Source organism: Oncorhynchus mykiss, chromosome 28 (genome assembly GCF_013265735.2).
Source record: "Oncorhynchus mykiss isolate Arlee chromosome 28, USDA_OmykA_1.1, whole genome shotgun sequence".
Lineage (NCBI taxonomy): Eukaryota > Metazoa > Chordata > Actinopteri > Salmoniformes > Salmonidae > Oncorhynchus > Oncorhynchus mykiss.
The window spans coordinates 16103885-16121790 of NC_048592.1; the positions used below are offsets into that span (position 1 = coordinate 16103885).

Below are 17906 nucleotides of genomic sequence, written 5' to 3' on the forward strand. Positions count from 1 at the left end.
GGTTGGAACATTATTGAAGATTTATGATAAAAACATCCTAAAGATTGATTCTGGTTTGACATGTTTCTACGAACTGTAATATAACTTTTCAAACTTTTCGTCTGAATTTTTGCCTGGACTTGCCCACGCCTTGTGAGTTTGGATTTGTTTACCAAACGCGCTAACAAAATGAGTTATTTTGACATAGCAAACAAAACAAGCATTTATTGTGGAACTGGGATTCCTGGGAGTGCATTCTGATGAAGATCATCAAAGGTAAGTGAATATTTCTAACGCTGTTTCTGACTTTTACTGACTCCACAACATGGCGGGTATCTGCATGGCTTGTTTTTGTGTGATTATTGCATGGTTTGCTTTTTCCTAAAAGCTTTTTTGAAATCTGACACTGCGGTTGCATTAAGGAGACGTGTATATATCTATAATTCTGTGCTTAATACTTGTATTTTTTTTATCAAAGTTTATTATGAGTATTTCTGTAAATTGATGTGGCTCTCTGAAAATTCGCCGGATGTTTGAGGCACAACATTACTGACCATAAAGCTCCAATGTAAACTGAGATTGTTGGATATAAATATGAACTTTATTGAACAAAACGTACATGTATTGTATAACATGATGAACATCAGTTGGCACTCAAAGGACATAAAAGGTTAGTGATTCATTTTATCTCTTTCTGCTTTTTGTGACTTTGGCTGGAAAATGGCTGTGTGTTTGTGATTAGGCTCTGACCTAACATAATCATATGGTGTGCTTTCCCTGTAAAGCCTTTTTAAAATCGGACACGATGGGTAGATTAACAAGAAGTTAAGCTTTTAATTTGGTGTATTGCATATGAAAGTTACATATTTCAAAAAAATATTTTTGAATTTCGCGCTCTGCCTTTTCAGAAGAATGTTGTCGAGGCGGAACCCCTAGCCGTAAGAAGTTTTAAACAGCTTGGATAATTCCAGAAAATTCCAGAAAATTATGTCATGGCTTTAAAAGCTTCTGATTAGGCTAATTGACATCATTTGAGTCAATTGGAGGTGTATCTGCGGATGGATTCCAAGGCATACCTTCAAATTCAGTTGCTCTTTGCTTGACATCATGGGAAAATCAAAAGTCAGCCAATCACCTTAGAAAAAAACATTGTAGACCTCCACATCCTTGGGAGCAATTTCCAAATGCCTGAAGGTACCACGTTCATCTGTACAAACAATAGTACGCAAGTATAAACACCATGGGACCACGCAGCCATCATACTGCTCAGGAAGGAGACGTATTCTGTCTCCTAGAGATGAACGTACTTTGTTGCGAAAAGTGCAAATCAATCCGAGAACAGCAGCAAAGGACCTTGTGAAGATGCTGGAGGAAACAGGTACAAACGTATCTATATCCAGAGTAAAACGAGTCCTATAATGACTCAACCTGAAAGGCCGCTCAGCAAGGAAGTGTTCCAATAAGTGCTCACTGCTCCAATACCGCCATTAAAAAAGCCAGACTACGGTTTGCAACTGCACATGGGGACAAAGATTGTACTGTTTGGAGAAATGTCCTCTAGTCTGATGAAACCAAAATAGAACTGTTTGGCCATAATGACCATCGTTATGTTTGGAGGAAAAAGGGGGATGCTTGCAAGCCGAAGAACACCATTCCAACCGTGAAGCACGGGGGTGGCCGCATCGTTGTGGGGGTACTTTGCTGCAGGAGGGACTGGTGCACTTCACAAAATAGATGGCATCATGAGAAAGAGAAAATATGTGGATATATTGAAGCAACATCTAAAGACATCAGTCAGGAAGTTAAAGCTTGGTCGCAAATGGGTCTTCCAAATGGACAATGACCCCAGGCATACTTCCAAAGTTGTGGCAAAATGGCTTAAGGACAACAAAGTCAAGGTATTGGAGTGGCCATCACAAAGCCCTGACCCCATCCTGTAGAAAATATGTGGGCAGAACTGACAAAACATGCGCGAGCAAGGAGGCCTACAAACCTGACTCAGTTACACCAGCTCTGTCAGGAGGAATGGGCCAAAATTCACCTAACTTATTGTGGGAAGCTTGTGGAAGGCTACCAAATTTTTTTGACCCAAATTAAACAATTTAAAGACAATGCTACCAAATACTAATTGACTGTATGTAAACTTCTGACCCACTGGGAATGTGATAAAAGCTGAAATAAATAATTCTCTATGCTATTATTCTGACATTTCACATTCTTAAATAAAGTGGTGATCCTAACTGACCTAAGACAGGGATTTTTTTACTAGGATTAAATGTCAGGAATTGTGAAACTGAGTAAATGTATTTGGCTAAGGTGAAAGTGAACTTCAGACTTCAACTGAATGTCCGTGTGTACTGTATTTAGAAGGAGCGGGCCCTGGGAACACAAATGTGTTACAGACACAAACCCAGTAGCCGGGGTCAGTGAGGCAAGGGGGAGGGCATGAGCAGATCATGTGATTGCTGGTCAAAAGACAGTGGTCAGATATTGTAGTGTTCTCAGAACAATGGGCCTTCTTTGGCTCACTGGACGTTCAGTTCTTGAAGTTGCATGCTCTATTAGGATCCCACACTGTGTTTGTGTTACTCAACTGCTTGTATTGGTAAATGCAGCAAAAATAAGAAGATTATCACTTTTGTTGGTAAGGCTACCCCTAGTCAACCTTCGATGATATCACCCTGACGTTCAATGACCACCTTGTTGTCACCAAAGCCCTTTATTAGTGCATTTGGTCACTCCTGTCACCCTGGCTTTCTGTGAGTGTTTTGCTTGACATCAGCTGAGCACTTGTTTGTGTCAGCAGGCAGGGAAGGGCCCGAGCTGATGGTTGGCGGTTCGGATCTGGAGCAGGGAATTGTGGGACTGCTGATTTAGGAGGGGTGGGAAAGATTAGGGTCAGCTGGAGGAAGGTGCTTAGGTGGCCCCCACCTTCACCCCTCAACCCCCATTCTGCCCCTTCAGGAGTTTGTTTGTGTGTGTGTCTGCATGAGTGTCTTACATGTTTTCATACGTAGTCATTCTGTACAGAATGTTCTGTTAGTGCGTCCGTATGTGTGATCCTCACAACCACAACACCAAACCAATGCTATTCCCATTGACCATGACTTTACTCACAAAACTCCCACTGAGCTACAGGATGAGGTTATTCAAAAACCCAACATTCCCTCTCCCCCCTCTCTTCACTCCTTCAGTCATAGCTTGGTCGTTCCAGCTGTGTTACTGTTAGTGTCAGGTTGAAGTTACACCAAACGCAACCCCCCTCCTCTCTCCCCTCTTCCCCCTCTTAGCTTGGTGGTTCCAGCTGTGTTACTGTTCCACGAACACAGAGCATTATTCATACGAGCTAGGAGGGGGGCAGATCCTAATTGAAATTCCAGGCTTTTCTTTGGTAGTGGAGCGAAGCTACAGCCTGCAGTCTCTGTATTATCCCGGGCCTGTCACCTTGAAAGACCCATCTGGAGCTGGGCCGCGTGCTCCGGGTGCAGAATGCGGCCGCCAGAAAATAAAACACAAGTCAAAAAAGACAGGAGGAGATGTAAAGGAAGAAATTAATGGAGGACCAAAGGCTGAGGGAGAGAAAGGGGAAGAAAGAGGCAAAGCAACTGTTACAATACCAGACACCTTGCCTGCTTTTAATATATTTTATAATGTGTGCTGCTGCAGCGTCTAGCTAGCCAGCTAAGGGGCTGAGTTGTGTGTTTCTGCCGGCTAGCGGCTAGCGAGGTGGTGGCATGCATGCTAATGACTGTATGAATGAACCAGGATCTTTCTTATCGTAGCTGGGGAGAAGTAAGTACAAGTTGGCCATCGTTAGTTCACCGCAATGGGCTCGGTTCAGGGCAGTGACTCTTCAGTGCTCTTAAGACAAAATAAGCAAATATTTGACGTCATATTCTCTGCATGATAATTGCCAATTTATGCCGTGGCGTCAGTCATACAATGTCCCTGATCTTACCTCTGTATTGCATCAGTTCCAGACAAGGTAATTAGACAATGTTCACGATAGTGGCATCGGTATCAGGATACCTCCTCTCCTTCCCAGGGATGGAGCTGTGTGGCGGAACTAGTGCCACTCTCCCCTCTGTCCACTCTCTGTCAAGTTGAGAAAATGTGGGGGTGACATTGTTGACCTTTGGTTTGACTTGTAGGCTAACCTCTCTCCGCTTTCTCTCTTCGTCCCCCCCCCCTGCGGTCGAGCTCTGTCTAGAACTGTGACTGTGCCTATGTCTGTATTGTAATATTACTCAAGTCTTCTCTTTCTCTTTTCCAGGGATTGAGCTGTGCCTACCAGCCTGGCGTTTCTCCATGACCATGGTGGCCAGCTTCGTGGTGCTGGGCGGGCAGCTCCTTATGCCAGGGATGGCATACCTCTGTCGAGACTGGCAGGTCCTGCAGGCCGTCATCATCTGCCCGCTGATCCTCATGGTCTCTTATATCTGGTGAGGACAACACCTACTTTACTCCCCATCTCAGGCAAAGCACAAAACAGTTTTGGGACAGGCTATACCCACCACCTGCTTTAATTTAGCATCTTTGTATTGATATATTTAGCTGTTTATTATACGGGTGATCCCATTGAGATTGATACTGATTTTAATTTACTTGGTTACTTGCTATAGCCTACCACTCCCAATCATCATACACTACTGTTCATGATTGGGTTATATTGTAGGCTAATGTGGGTTCTGTTTATCCAATGCTTATATTATGTACACTGCCGGTCAAAAATTTTAGGACACCTACTCATTCAAGGGTTTTTCTTTATTTTTACTATTTTCTACATTGTAGAACTATGAAATAACTATTAAGTAACACATATGAAATCATGTAGTACCCAAAAAAGTGTTAAACAGAGATTTTTAAAATAGCCACCCTTAGCCAGCTTTGCTCACGCTTGGCATTCTCTCAACCAGCTTCACCTGGAATGCTTTTCCATCAGTCTTGAAGGAGTTCCCACATATGCTGAGCACTTGTTGGCTGCTTTTCCTTCACTCTGCAGTCCAACTCATCCCAAACCATCTCAATTGGGTTGAGGTTGGGGGGATTGTAGAGGCCAGGTCATGTGATGCAGCACTCATCACTCTCCTTCTTGGTCAAATAGCCCTTATACGGCCTGGAGGTGTGTTTAGTCATTGTCCTCTTGAAAAATAAATTATAATCCCACTAAGCCCAAACCAGATGGGATGGTGTATCGCTGCAGAATGCTGTGGTAGCCATGCTGGTTAAGTGTGCCTTGAATTAGAAATTTCCACTGTCTGTCCATTTCTCGATTTTCTTGGCCCAAGCAAGTCTCTTCTTATTATTGGTGTCCTTTAGTAGTGGTTTCTTTGCAGCAATTCGACCATGAAGGCCTGATTCACACACACTCCTCTGAACAGTTAACAGTTGATGTTGAGATGTGTCTGTTACTTGAACACTGCAAAGCATTTATTTGGCCTGGTAACTCTAATGAACTTATCCTTTATAGCGGAGGTAACTCTGTCTTCCTTTCCTATGGCGGTCCTCATGAGAGCCAGTTTCATCATAGGGCTTGATGGTTTTTGCGACTACCCTTGAAGAAATGTTTCAAAGTTCTCAATGTTCCGTATGGACTGACCATGTCTTAAAGTAATGGACTGTCGTTTCTCTTTGCGTATTTGAGCTGTTCTTTCCATAATATGGACTTGTATACCCCCCTACCTTGTCACTACGCAACTGATTGGCTCAAACTCATTAAGAAGGAAGGAAATTCCACCAATGAACTTTTTAACAAGGTACACCTGTTAATTGAAATGCATTCCAGGTGACTACCTGGAAGGTGACTAAGCTGGTTGAGAGAATGCCAAGTGTGTGCAAAGCTGTCATCAAGGCAAAGGGTGTCTATTTGAAGAATCTCAAATATAAAATATATTTTGATTTCTTTAACACTTTTTGTTGGTTTTGTTGGTTACTAATTGATTCCATATGTGTTTCATAATTTTGTTTTACAATGTGGAAAATAGTTAAAATAAAGAAAAACCCTTGAATGAGTAGGTGTTCTAAAACGTTTGACCGGTAGTGTATGTATGAAATAGAAGTGGGAATAGCGAGGCATGGGAGAACACTCTGTCTTAGTGCCTTGCGAAAGTATTCGTCCCCCTTGAACTTTGCGACCTTTTGCCACATTTCAGGCTTCAAACATAAAGATATAAAACTGTATTTTTTTGTGAAGAATGAACAACAAGTGGGACACAATCATGAAGTGGAACAACATTTATTGGATATTTCAAACTTTTTTAACAAATCAAAAACTGAAAAATTGGGCGTGCAAAATTATTCAGCCCCCTTAAGTTAATACTTTGTAGTGCCACCTTTTGCTGCGATTACAGCTGTAAGTCGCTTGGGGTATGTCTCTATCAGTTTTGCACATCGAGAGACTGACATTTTTTCCCATTCCTCCTTGCAAAACAGCTCGAGCTCAGTGAGGTTGGATGGAGACATTTGTGAACAGCAGTTTTCAGTTCTTTCCACAGATTCTCGATTGGATTCAGGTCTGGACTTTGACTTGGCCATTCTAACACCTGGATATGTTTATTTTTGAACCATTCCATTGTAGATTTTGCTTTATATTTTGGATCATTGTCTTGTTGGAAGACAAATCTCCGTCCCAGTCTCAGGTCTTTTGCAGACTCCATCAGGTTTTCTTCCAGAATGGTCCTGTATTTGGCTCCATCCATCTTCCCATCAATTTTAACCATCTTCCCTGTCCCTGCTGAAGAAAAGCAGGCCCAAACCATGATGCTGCCACCACCATGTTTGACAGTGGGGATGGTGTGTTGCTTTTACACCAAACATAACGTTTTGCATTGTTGCCAAAAAGTTCCATTTTGGTTTCATCTGACCAGAGCACCTTCTTCCACATGTTTGGTGTGTCTCCCAGGTGGCTTGTGGCAAACTTTAAACAACACTTTTTATGGATATCTTTAAGAAATGGCTTTCTTCTTGCCACTCTTCCATAAAGGCCAGATTTGTGCAATATACGACTGATTGTTGTCCTATGGACAGAGTCTCCCACCTCAGCTGTAGATCTCTGCAGTTCATCCAGAGTGATCATGGGCCTCTTGGCTGCATCTCTGATCAGTCTTCTCCTTGTATGAGCTGAAAGTTTAGAGGGACGGCCAGGTCTTGGTAGATTTGCAGTGGTCTGATACTCCTTCCATTTCAATATTATCGCTTGCACAGTGCTCCTTGGGATGTTTAAAGCTTGGGAAATCTTTTTGTATCCAAATCCGGCTTTAAACTTCTTCACAACAGTATCTCGGACCTGCCTGGTGTGTTCCTTGTTCTTCATGATGCTCTCTGCGCTTTTAACGGACCTCTGAGACTATCACAGTGCAGGTGCATTTATACGGAGACTTGATTACACACAGGTGGATTGTATTTATCATCATTAGTCATTTAGGTCAACATTGGATCATTCAGAGATCCTCACTGAACTTCTGGAGAGAGTTTGCTGCACTGAAAGTAAAGGGGCTGAATAATTTTGCACGCCCAATTTTTCAGTTTTTGATTTGTTAAAAAAGTTTGAAATATCCAATAAATGTCGTTCCACTTCATGATTGTGTCCAACTTGTTGTTGATTCTTCACAAAAAAATACAGTTTTATATCTTTATGTTTGAAGCCTGAAATGTGGCAAAAGGTCACAAAGTTCAAGGGGGCCGAATACTTTCGCAAGGCACTGTATCTGTGTAGAATCAGAGGGAAGCTTCTTGGACCCAAGGGAATTTTCCAGTTGCTTCCCCAATGTAGTAACAGTCATAATAGCGTATGATAATTAATAGCTTAACATCCATTCAAATGACCTCTACTGTTCATGTTACTACAGCTGGTGTCTCTAAGGCCTGGGCAATAAATACTCATTCATTAACCATATTCACACTGTATACCTGATGAGCGGCAGGTAGCATAGTGGTTACGAGCGAGAGTACAGTATTGCAGTTATTAATGCGTTTCAATCAGCTAGAAAGAAAGCATGAATGCACACACACACACACACACACACACACACACACACACACTTTCCAGTACCCGGGGATTCCCACAGAGCCTGAGGAAGGAGGGATTATATATTGAGGTTCCTTTCAGCCTCTCATTAAATCCCAATGGGGAAAAAAGGGACTAATTTAATTGATTCAACGGTTCATATTTTCTTGAGCAGATTGTTCTCTTGTCTCCATGTAGGATCTTCCCCGAGTCTCTGCGGTGGCTGCTGGCCACTCAACAGTATGGCCGCTCCAAGTGGATCATGGGACACATTGCCAAGAAGAACCAGGTTAACACCGAGCTGGACACGGATCACATCCTCACAGGTATAGTACACAGGGGAGAGGTCATCCCTTTCTTAACTGCTCTAGTCACAGGTACACATCTCAGTTTTAAAACTGGTGATATTAATGCTGTGTAACTACTCAGCTCAAGACATCAGTCTTCGGGCTTGAATTTCTTTCTCTGTGTATTTGCTGTGCTTTTGGTTATTTGAAAGTGGATGAGTTTGTCTTCTTCTGAAGGGAAAGGACTTTACATCTACTATTTCCCTAGCCAGATCCGCTGGCTCGTCTCTGAGACAGAAGTGCTTGGTCAGTCTGAATGGATCTGACTGGGGAAATCCCCTTCCTTCCTCTATGCCTGGTTCCCATAGTAACAGTCCTCTCTCCTGGGGCCGAGGGAAATTGGCAGGGTAGTAAACCTACACCATGGCCTTCCGGATGGGACCCTCCGGACCCTTAATTAACTTTATTAGGGCCTTTCGAGGGTGGAGAGGCATTGCTCACAGACAACAGATGGGGCCAGGTCAATCACTTTGGATAGTGACTAGATACAACCATAGGCAGTGCCATAATGTAGGCAATGCCATATTCCTGCAGTGGACAAGAGAGAACTATGGTATTGACAGAGGAAATGGTATAGATGCCCCTTTGAATGTAACTGTTTTTCTGGGTGATTTGTGTGTGTGCGCTCATTAATAGTCAAAAGTTTGGGCATACCTACCCATTCAAGGTTTTCTTTATTTTTACTATTTTCTACATTGTAGAATAAAAGTGAATACATAGCAGCATACCATCTTGCATACCACTGCTGGCTTGCTTCTGAAGCTAGTCAGTTCCTGGATGGGAGACCAGATGCTGCTGTTGTTGGAGGGCCAGTAGGAGGAACTCTTTCCTCTGGTCTAAAAAAAATATCCCAATGCCCCAGGGCAGTGATTGGGGACACTGCCCTGTGTAGGGTGCCATCTTTCGGATGGGACATTAAACGGGTGTCCTGACTTTCTGAGGTCATTAAAGATCCCATGGCACTTAAGAGTAGGGGTGTTAATCCCAGTGTCCTGGCTAAATTCCCAATCTGGCCCTCAAACCATAACGGTCACCTAATAATCCCCAGTTTACAATTGGCTCATTCATCCCCTCCTCTCCCATGTAACTATTCCCCAGGTCGTTGCTTCAAATGAGAACATGTTCTCAGTCAACTTACCTGGTAAAACAACGGATAAAAAAAAAATAGAGACAACTGATAGACAATATAACTCACAGGGCTGAGCATGTTTTTTATCATGCAACTAATAAAACATTTACTCTGTCATCACGACTATGTTGATAAATTCATTCCAATTAATAATTTGGGATTGAAAACATTTATTTATTTATTTCACCTTTATTTAACCAGGTAGGCAAGTTGAGAACAAGTTCTCATTTACAATTGCGACCTGGCCAAGATAAAGCAAAGCAGTTCGACACATACAACGACACAGAGTTACACATGGAGTAAAACAAACATACAGTCAATAATACAGTATAAACACGTCTATATACGATGTGAGCAAATGAGGTGAGATAAGGGAGGTAAAGGCAAAAAAAGGCCATGGTGGCAAAGTAAATACAATATAGCAAGTAAAACACTGGAATGGTAGATTTGCAGTGGAAGAATGTGCAAAGTAGAAATAAAAATAATGGGGTGCAAAGGAGCAAAATAAATAAATAAATAAAATAAATACAGTAGGGAAAGAGGTAGTTGTTTGGGCTAAAATATAGGTGGGCTATGTACAGGTGCAGTAATCTGTGAGCTGCTCTGACAGTTGGTGCTTAAAGCTAGTGAGGGAGATAAGTGTTTCCAGTTTCAGAGATTTTTGTAGTTCGTTCCAGTCATTGGCAGCAGAGAACTGGAAGGAGAGGCGGCCAAAGAAAAAATTGGTTTTGGGGGTGACTAGATAGATATGTGTGTGTGTGTGTGTATGTATGTATGTATGTATGTATGTGTATATATATATGTATATATATGTATGTATATGTATGTATATATATATATATATATATATATATATATATATATATATATATATATATATATATATATATATATATATATATATATATATATATATATACATATATATATATATACATATATATATATATATATATATATACATACATACATACATGCATGCATGCATGCATGCATGCATGCATGCTGGAGCGTGTGCTACAGGTGGGAGATGCTATGATAACCAGCGAGCTGAGATGAGGGGGGACTTTACCTAGCAGGGTCTTGTAGATGACATGGAGCCAGTGGGTTTGGCGACGAGTATGAAGCGAGGGCCAGCCAACGAGAGCGTACAAGTCGCAATGGTGGGTAGTATATGGGGCTTTGGTGACAAAACGGATTGCACTGTGATAGACTGCGTCCAATTTGTTGAGTAGGGTATTGGAGGCTATTTTGTAAATGACATCGCCGAAGTCGAGGATTGGTAGGATGGTCAGTTTTACAAGGGTATGTTTGGCAGCATGAGTGAAGGATGCTTTGTTGTGAAATAGGAAGCCAATTCTAGATTTAACTTTGGATTGGACATATAGGACATATAGCCAGTCTAGCCAGCCTTGGTTTGAATATCAACCAAATTTGTTCCCATTCACATTTTCTCCTGACACACAAATGGACTATAAATACATAACGTTATCAATTTTGTTTACCCTGACCAGATGGACAGCACACATAGTCTGTATGCAGCTGTTATTATTTGTAGCCTACAGTTGATCAGACTGAAATATAGTCTCTTTTTCATCAAATACAGCAGGTCAGATCTCTTTTTATGTAGCCTAGGCTGCTTTTTCTCGTGTCTGTCCGGAGTGATTGTGTTCTCACCTATGCTAAATAAACACAGAAAGAAAGTGGAAAGCCTACTTAAGCACGTGCGGGGGAAAAAAATGTGCTGCCTCAGCCTCTCTCTTTAATCTCACTTTTAATGGATGATGCGATGGAAGCGATCAAGTCATTCTTTATTGATTTCGACATCCCAGAAAAGACAGTCAAGTTCCATATTTTCAGCAAGTAAAGCATTGTACAGTGCAATTACCGCTGCAAGCTCCTTGTAGTTGCCGTTGTTAGCGGAAAGTTCCGGCTCGCCGTGTCCTCTAAAAGCCCATTCTTACATGCCAAAAATGCAGTGGGGTCGATAAGCATTTAAGAATATCCATGTTTCTTATTCCTTTCTCGTGGTGTTGCGCAGTTTGAATACGCAGACCTTGGTCCACTTGATCAGGCAGTTTGATGAAAGGCTCCTTCTTAACCAGCTATGGTTGATTAACCAGCAGGTGGTTGAAGAATGCCTTGCGTGGCTAAACAAGGAGTTTTGTAGCTAAAGTCTATGATCATTAAAAGTACTTAAAACCTACGCCCCGGTTTGTCATTATACAAGGAACAAACATAACATGGTGTCAGATTGGTAGTCCCTATGACGAGACAGAGAAAAGAAAGGAGTTACTCTGCAAATTTCTGCGATGAAAATTGAACATTCTACCACAAGTCAAGTGACGTGAGTAGTCGAAGATGCTAGCTTGCAAGAGTGAGGGCAACAAGCCGCAGCAGTGAGAGTGACAGCAGCGAGAGCAAGGACAACGAGCCGCAGCAGCGAGAGTGAATGCAGCGAGAGCAAGGCTGCATTGGAATCTGTTGACGAGCAAGTTGATGAGCAACATACTGAAGTAAGAGATTGACACTGTTCCTGTTCTCCGTCATGGATAGGCTTAGTCCTCCTACTCCTATGCAGTTAACAGCCAATTTAGCTGACAATTGGAAATGTTTCAAGCAGAGATTAAGCCTTTCTACCTAGCAGCCAGTGGAGCAGGGGGAGATGATGACAAATTGAAAGCTTCCATTTTTCTGCATGTTATTGGAGAGGATGCATTGGACATTTTACAATGGCTTTCAGCAAGACGAGGCAAACTTGACATTGACTGTGCTAATGGCTAAATTTGAGGAGTACTTTGAACCAAGCCAGAACGTCACGTTTGAGAGGGAAGTTTTTCTCTGACGATCAGAAACAGGGAGTCAGTTTTGACCAGCATTTGGCTGAGCTGAACACACTGAGCAAAACGTGTGAATTTGAACATCTGAAAGACTCACTAGTGAAAGACAGGATAGTCTGTGGCATACTTGATAATGGACTCAAGGAGAGATTGCTGCGTGAGCAAGATTTAACTTTGGATAAAGCAGTGAATATGTGTCGAGCAGCTGAAACCTCCAGAGCACAAGCTAAAGAGCTGTATAGAGATGAGACGTCAGTGTATGCAATAAAAAGAGAGGAGCACCACACACAATGCCTTACAAAACAAAAACAAGCAAAATAGAGCAATCAAAACACTACTTGTGATTCATCCACAAGCCAAGAAATTGCCTTGCAAATGGCAAATCATGTAACAACTGGGAAAAAATAGTTTCTCAAAATGCTGAAAAGTTGAGGCTACAAAGGAAAAAGCTTCATACAGTCAAGGAGGAGATTGAATAATTCTTTGTTGATTCTGTGGAAGTATGCCATGCAGTAAAAGATGATCGTAGCATCACTTCCTGTGTCTTCCGAGAGAATGGAGCAGATTAAAAGCAAGAACGCACCTGACCAAACAATGATAGAGTTGAAAGAAACAACACTGATAGGTTGGCCCGTACAGAAAAACTGTTTAAGGAGAGTACAGGATTACTGGATGTCCAGAGCAGAGCTCACCGTTGTGGTTGACATAGTGTTCAAAGGCAACAAGATTGTCATTCCCATGACACGACGCAAAGAAATGCTACAGAAAATAGACAAGTGCCATTTGGGTGAGGAAAAATGCAAACGCTGAGGATGAGAAGTAATGTACTGGCCAAGAATGAACCAGGAAATCAGCCAGACCACTGCTTCATGTAAACTGTGTTTGCCCTACAGGCCAAAGCAGCAAGCAGAGCCGCTAATGCCTCATCCGGTACCCAACAGACTCTACTATAAAGTTTACCTTTTTGACTGCAATGGCAAAATTCACATGGTAACAACAGACTACTACTCAAACTACCCTGAAGTAGCAACACTGACAACCACCTCCAGCAAAGCTGTAATCACCTACCTGAAATCAGTCTTTTCAAGACATGGCTTTGCGTCTGAACTGTACTCGGACAATGGCCCGCAGTTCTCAAGTTTCGAATTCCAATCGTTCGCTGACGACTGGGGATTCCGACACAACACCTCAACTACCCAAGGTCCAACGGCTTAGCAGAGTTCAGTCAAAATTGTCAAAGGTCTGATGAAAAAGGCACACGATGGAAAGGGGGATTTTCTAAAAACTCTGATCTACCGCAGCGCACTTTCACCTGCACAAATGTTGATGGGACGTCACATCAGAACCAACCTACCCATCCATGAGGACTTGCTAACACCGAGGTGCTCACAAAATCAAACTTGTGAAGGAAAAACAGAAAGACAAACAAACAGCGACACAACAAAAGAGCAAGACAATTACCTGAACTGAAACCTGGAGATCATGTACGACTCAGACATCACTACAGGAACCTGGATGGAGCAAGGGTGTGTGCAGAGAGAAGTTGCACTGCGATCCTATGAGATCCAAACGGAGCGTGGATCACAACTGAGACGAAACAGAGTGGATCTAAGGCTGCAGCCATCCACTCAAGGGACTGAAGATCATCAGGAGGATACTGCTGAAGTGTCAAATGCCTTTAGAAATGGACAATTCAGTCAGAACACCCTGGCTGACAATGAACGCTGTCCAACTGTTTCAGGAAGCACTTCAACAGAACGACCAAAAAGGACTGTCAAGAGTCCCTGAAAGGCTTATTGAGAATTGCTTTTAAAAAATGTAAAAAGGGGCACCTGGACTGAATGTTTTGTTTGTGAAAAGAAATAGAGCCACAATAGAGTATTGTTGGACAGACTATATTTAGTTGGGGAAAAAAATACATCAGAAATATGTTCGTTGCCTTTTTAAGTGATGAGAGGAATGTAAAAAAAAATATTGGGGGAAAGAAATGTGTGTTCTTGAAAATTGCGTGTTATGCAGGTTGAGTAAACAAATGTGATGTGACGTGTAGTTACAGAGAAAAGTAGTTTTCTGTTTAAAGGAAGGAAGATGTGTTGTGTGTTAATAACATTTAGACTACATCACCCAGCAAGCTATGCGGGTGGTGGGGGGGTGGTATATGTTCATTAAAAGAAGTTAAACCTATTTATACAAGGAACAAACATAACATCCCCAGCTCCCTAAGCTTCTCAACACATAGAACCCCCCCCCCCATAATGCTCTGCAGCACAACCCCAATTAAACGGACTAGATTAATTCTCTGATCCTAATCCTATGATTGGATGGACAACATATCACTTCATACTGCAAAAGCTTTGATTGGTTGGAGGTCGTCCTACAGAACTGGTCATAATTACCATGTAGGTCTATGCCAGGGGGTGAGGCCTACGAGCCTCCTTGGTTTTATATTGAAGTCAATGTAGCCAGATGAGAATGTAAGCTAGCTGTCCTCTGGCTACACCATGGTGCTACCCCAGTGAGTGCTGTTGAAGTTACCATAGACCTTCATTGATAAAATAGTGTTTTTTAATCAATTATTTGGTGACATTAGTAAAGTTTTATCTAAAAAGACTAACTTTGTTTCATTATTTTTATTGATATTACATATCAATGAGGAGGATGGTCCTCTCCTTCCTCCTCTGAGGAGCCTGCACTGATTTTGTATTTGTTTACTTATTTACATGTGTGTGTGTGTGTGTGTGTGTGTGTGTGTGTGTGTGTATATAAATAAATATTTTTAGTTTACAGGACACCTACTCATTCTTTTATTTTTACGATTGTCTACATGGTAGAATAATAGTGGAGACATCAAAACTATGAAATAACACATGGAATCATGTAATAATGAAAATACAGTGCCTTGCGAAAGTATTCGGCCCCCTTGAACTTTGCGACCTTTTGCCACATTTCAGGCTTCAAACATAAAGATATAAAACTGTATTTTTTTGTGAAGAATCAACAACAAGTGGGACACAATCATGAAGTGGAACGACATTTATTGGATATTTCAAACTTTTTTAACAAATCAAAAACTGAAGAATTGGGTGTGCAAAATTATTCAGCCCCTTTACTTTCAGTGCAGCAAACTCTCTCCAGAAGTTCAGTGAGGATCTCTGAATGATCCAATGTTGACCTAAATGACTAATGATGATAAATACAATCCACCTGTGTGTAATCAAGTCTCCGTATAAATGCACCTGCACTGTGATAGTCTCAGAGGTCCGTTAAAAGCGCAGAGAGCATCATGAAGAACAAGGAACACACCAGGCAGGTCCGAGATACTGTTGTGAAGAAGTTTAAAGCTGGATTTGGATACAAAAATATTTCCCAAGCTTTAAACATCCCAAGGAGCACTGTGCAAGCGATAATATTGAAATGGAAGGAGTATCAGACCACTGCAAATCTACCAAGACCTGGCCGTCCCTCAACTTTCAGCTCATACAAGGAGAAGACTGATCAGAGATGCAGCCAAGAGGCCCATGATCACTCTGGATGAACTGCAGAGATCTACAGCTGAGGCGGGACACTTTGTCCATAGGACAACAATCAGTCGTATATTGCACAAATCTGGCCTTTATGGAAGAGTGGCAAGAAGAAAGCCATTTCTTAAAGATATCCATAAAAAGTGTTGTTTAAAGTTTGCCACAAGCCACCTGGGAGACACACCAAACATGTGGAAGAAGGTGCTCTGGTCAGATGAAACCAAAATTGAACGTTTTGGCGTAAAAGCAACACAGCTGAACACACCATCCCCGCTGTCAAACATGGTGGTGGCAGCATCATGGTTTGGGCCTGCTTTTCTTCAGCAGGGACAGGGAAGATGGTTAAAATTGATGGGAAGATGGATGGAGCCAAATACCGGACCATTCTGGAAGAAAACCTGATGGAGTCTGCAAAAGACCTGAGACTGGGACGGAGATTTGTCTTCCAACAAGACAATGATCCAAAATATAAAGCAAAATCTACAATGGAATGGTTCAAAAATAAACATATCCAGGTGTTAGAATGGCCAAGTCAAAGTCCAGACCTGAATCCAATTGAGAATCTGTGGAAAGAACTGAAAACTGCTGTTCACAAATGTCTCCATCCAACCTCACTGAGCTCGAGCTGTTTTGCAAGGAAGAATGGGAAAAATTTCAGTCTCTCGATGTGCAAAACTGATAGAGACATACCCCAAGCGACTTACAGCTGTAATCGCAGCAAAAGGTGGCGCTACAAAGTATTAACTTAAGGGGGCTGAATAATTTTGCACGCCCAATTTTTCAGTTTTTGATTTGTTAAAGTTTGAAATATCCAATAAATGTCATTCCACTTCATGATTGTGTCCCACTTGTTGTTGATTTTTCACAAAAAAATACAGTTTTATATCTTTATGTTTGAAGCCTGAAATGTGCCAAAAGGTCGCAAAGTTCAAGGGGGCCGAATACTTTTGCAAGGCACTGTATATTTGAGATTCTTCAAAGTAGCCAGTCTTTACCTTGGTGAAAGCTTTGCACACACTTGGCATTCTCTCAACCAGTTTCACCTGGAATGCTTTTCCAACAGACTTGAAGGAGTTCCCACATATGCTGAGCACTTTTTGGCTGCATTTCTTTGACTCTGCAGTCCAACTTATCCCAAACCATCTCAATTGGTTTGAGGTCGGGTGATTGTGGAGGCCAGGTCATCTGATGCAGCACTCCATCACTCTCCTTGGTCAAATAGCCTTCGGATCATTGTCCTGTTGAAAAACAAATTATAGTCCCACTAAGCCCAAACCAGATGGAATGGTGTATCGCTGCAGAATGTTGTGGTAGCCACCATCTCACCACCTCCTCCATGCTTCACGGTGGGAAGCACATGCGGAGATCATCCGTTCACCTACTGTGAGTCTCACAAAGACACGGTGGTGGTTGGAACCAAAAATCTCAAATTTGGACTCATCAGACCAAAGGACAGATTTCCACCAGTCTAATTGCTTGTGTTTCTTGGCCCAAGCAAGTCTCTTCTTCTTATTGGTGTCCTTTAGGAGTTGTTTCTTTGCAGCAATTTGACCATTAAGGCCCGATTCACGCAGTCTCCTCTGAACAGTTGATGTTGAGATGTTTCTGTTACTTGGACTCTGAAGCATTTATTTGGGCTGTAATTTCTGAGGCTGGTAACTCTAATGAACATATCCTCTGCAGCAGAGGTAACTCAGGGTCTTCCATTCCTGTGGTGGTCCTCATGAGCCAGTTTCATCATAGCGCTTGATGGTTTTTGCGACTGCACTCGAAGAAAGGTTCAAAGTTCTTAAACATTTTTACTGGTTGACTGACCTCCATGTCTTAAGGTATTGATAGACTGTTGTTTCTCTTCACTTTTTATTTGAGCTGTTCTTGCGATAATATGGACTTGGTCTTTTACCAAATAGGGCTATCTTCTGTATACCAACCCTACCTTGTAACAGCACAACTGATTGTCTCAAATGCATTTAGAAGGAAAGAATTCCACGAATGTACTTTTAACAAGGAACATCTGTTAATTGAAATGCATTCCAGGTGACTACCTCATGAAGCTGGTTAAGAGAAAGTCAAGAGTGCAAAGCT

At 41.9% G+C, this 17906-nt stretch overlaps 1 protein-coding gene across 2 annotated transcripts in view; it reads left to right on the plus strand.

Moving 5' to 3' along the window:
- Positions 1-17906, plus strand: part of LOC110508635 (solute carrier family 22 member 23) — a 59014-nt gene that overhangs the window by 30335 nt on the left and 10773 nt on the right. For both annotated transcript variants that reach the window (XM_036966130.1, XM_036966132.1), the window contains exons 4-5: positions 4253-4421; positions 8183-8310. In XM_036966130.1, the coding sequence (XP_036822025.1) occupies positions 4253-4421; positions 8183-8310 (297 nt within the window). The remainder of the gene's footprint in view (positions 1-4252; positions 4422-8182; positions 8311-17906) is intronic.